This window comes from Orycteropus afer, unplaced genomic scaffold (genome assembly GCF_000298275.1).
Source record: "Orycteropus afer afer isolate SDZICR_OR568_19922 unplaced genomic scaffold, OryAfe1.0 scaffold00622, whole genome shotgun sequence".
Classification (NCBI taxonomy): domain Eukaryota; kingdom Metazoa; phylum Chordata; class Mammalia; order Tubulidentata; family Orycteropodidae; genus Orycteropus; species Orycteropus afer.
Window position 1 is genome coordinate 705301 of NW_006922209.1, and position 1316 is coordinate 706616.

Sequence of the window (1316 nt, forward strand, 5' to 3'; positions counted from 1 at the left end):
TCATCCAGCACAAAGGAGTGAAGAAAATCAAAGACACATAGAAACAATTAGTCCAAAGGACTAATAGACCATGTGAACCCAAGCCTCCACAACCTTGAGACCAGAACTAGATGGTGCCTGGCTACCTCTGCTAGCATGTGATCTCTGAAAGGGATCATAATAGGAGGTCCTGGACAGAGTGGGAGAAAAATGGGGAAGGAAACACACACAAAAAAAGATGAGGCTTACTGGTCCGACAGAGAGACTAGTGGGACCCCTGAGATGGTGAGCCTCAAGCCTGGAACTGAACTTACTCCTGTGGTTCAACTTTCAGCCAAACGAGAGATGGGTCTCTAAGGTGAACATTAATACCAGGGAGGTATGCACTCCTTAGAACAATAAACCATACAAAATCAAACGGGCAGCATTTGCACAGGGATAAAGCTCCAAAGGTAGGAAGGGATTAGAAAAACCACAAAGGGAAATGGTAAACACAGAGAGGAAGTGGAAAAGATGCATACATTGTGTGCATTGCAATCAATTTCACAAAACAGAATGTGTATGGATTGTTGAATGAAAACCAATTTGCTCTGTAAACTTTCACTCATCACAATTTGTGTGTGTGTGTGTGTGTGTGTGTTGTGTATGTGTATCTCATCACCACAGGAGTTCCAAAATCAGTAAGTCTGGGTGTGAATGTGGGTTGATCATCTTCGCTGACTTGACAGTGTAAGTTGTTTGAAGGGCAAGTCTATGCATTTTGTAGGAAGAGAGACTGAAATACTATTGCGGGAGTGATGGCTGAGGGTACAAAGACAGACATGCTGTGGCTTTTTGAGCAAGCCCCACTTCCAGTGGGGGGCTTTGGTAGTTGCTGAGGACAAGTCACATCCCAAGTCTTTAATGTCTTTCATGAAAAGAAGAGAAAGAAAATGGAATGGGAGGAAATCAGGGATTTCCAGGAAAGTGCTGGGAATAACGTGAAATGTCTGTGAGCCCTAGTCTTTGGAGTTACTAAATGAAACACACTTTTGTGAAGACATGAATATTTGGAAAGCTGTAGAAACTGATGGGTTCAAGGGAAAATCTCAATGTTTTATTCACTTCTCTTCATAACCACCCCAAAGGGGCACCTTTTACACCAATGCTAATCCTGTCTTTTCCTAAAAGGCAAAGGAGAAGCAGCCAATGTGTTTCTGCAGAAAGGGAATGTGAACTAGGAGTTTAGCAAATTCCTTTCCTCTTGTCAGCTGTTCCCTCAGCCCAGCAGCCCTTGGTTAACAGCATTCAAGTGCTCATGGAGAGCTCTGTGACCTCATCAGCCTTCCCAAACCCCA

The 1316-nt window shown here is 43.6% G+C and overlaps 1 protein-coding gene across 1 annotated transcript in view; it reads left to right on the forward strand.

Annotated features, from left to right (window-relative positions):
* The first annotated feature begins 776 nt into the window (after positions 1 to 776).
* The window catches only part of CBLIF (cobalamin binding intrinsic factor), a 13291-nt gene continuing 12751 nt past the window's right edge, over positions 777 to 1316 (forward strand). Inside the window, exons 1-2 of the mRNA XM_007956452.1 lie at positions 777 to 786; positions 1230 to 1316. The exon at positions 1230 to 1316 is cut by the window's right edge and continues 18 nt beyond it. Coding sequence (XP_007954643.1) covers positions 777 to 786; positions 1230 to 1316 — 97 coding nt within the window. The remainder of the gene's footprint in view (positions 787 to 1229) is intronic.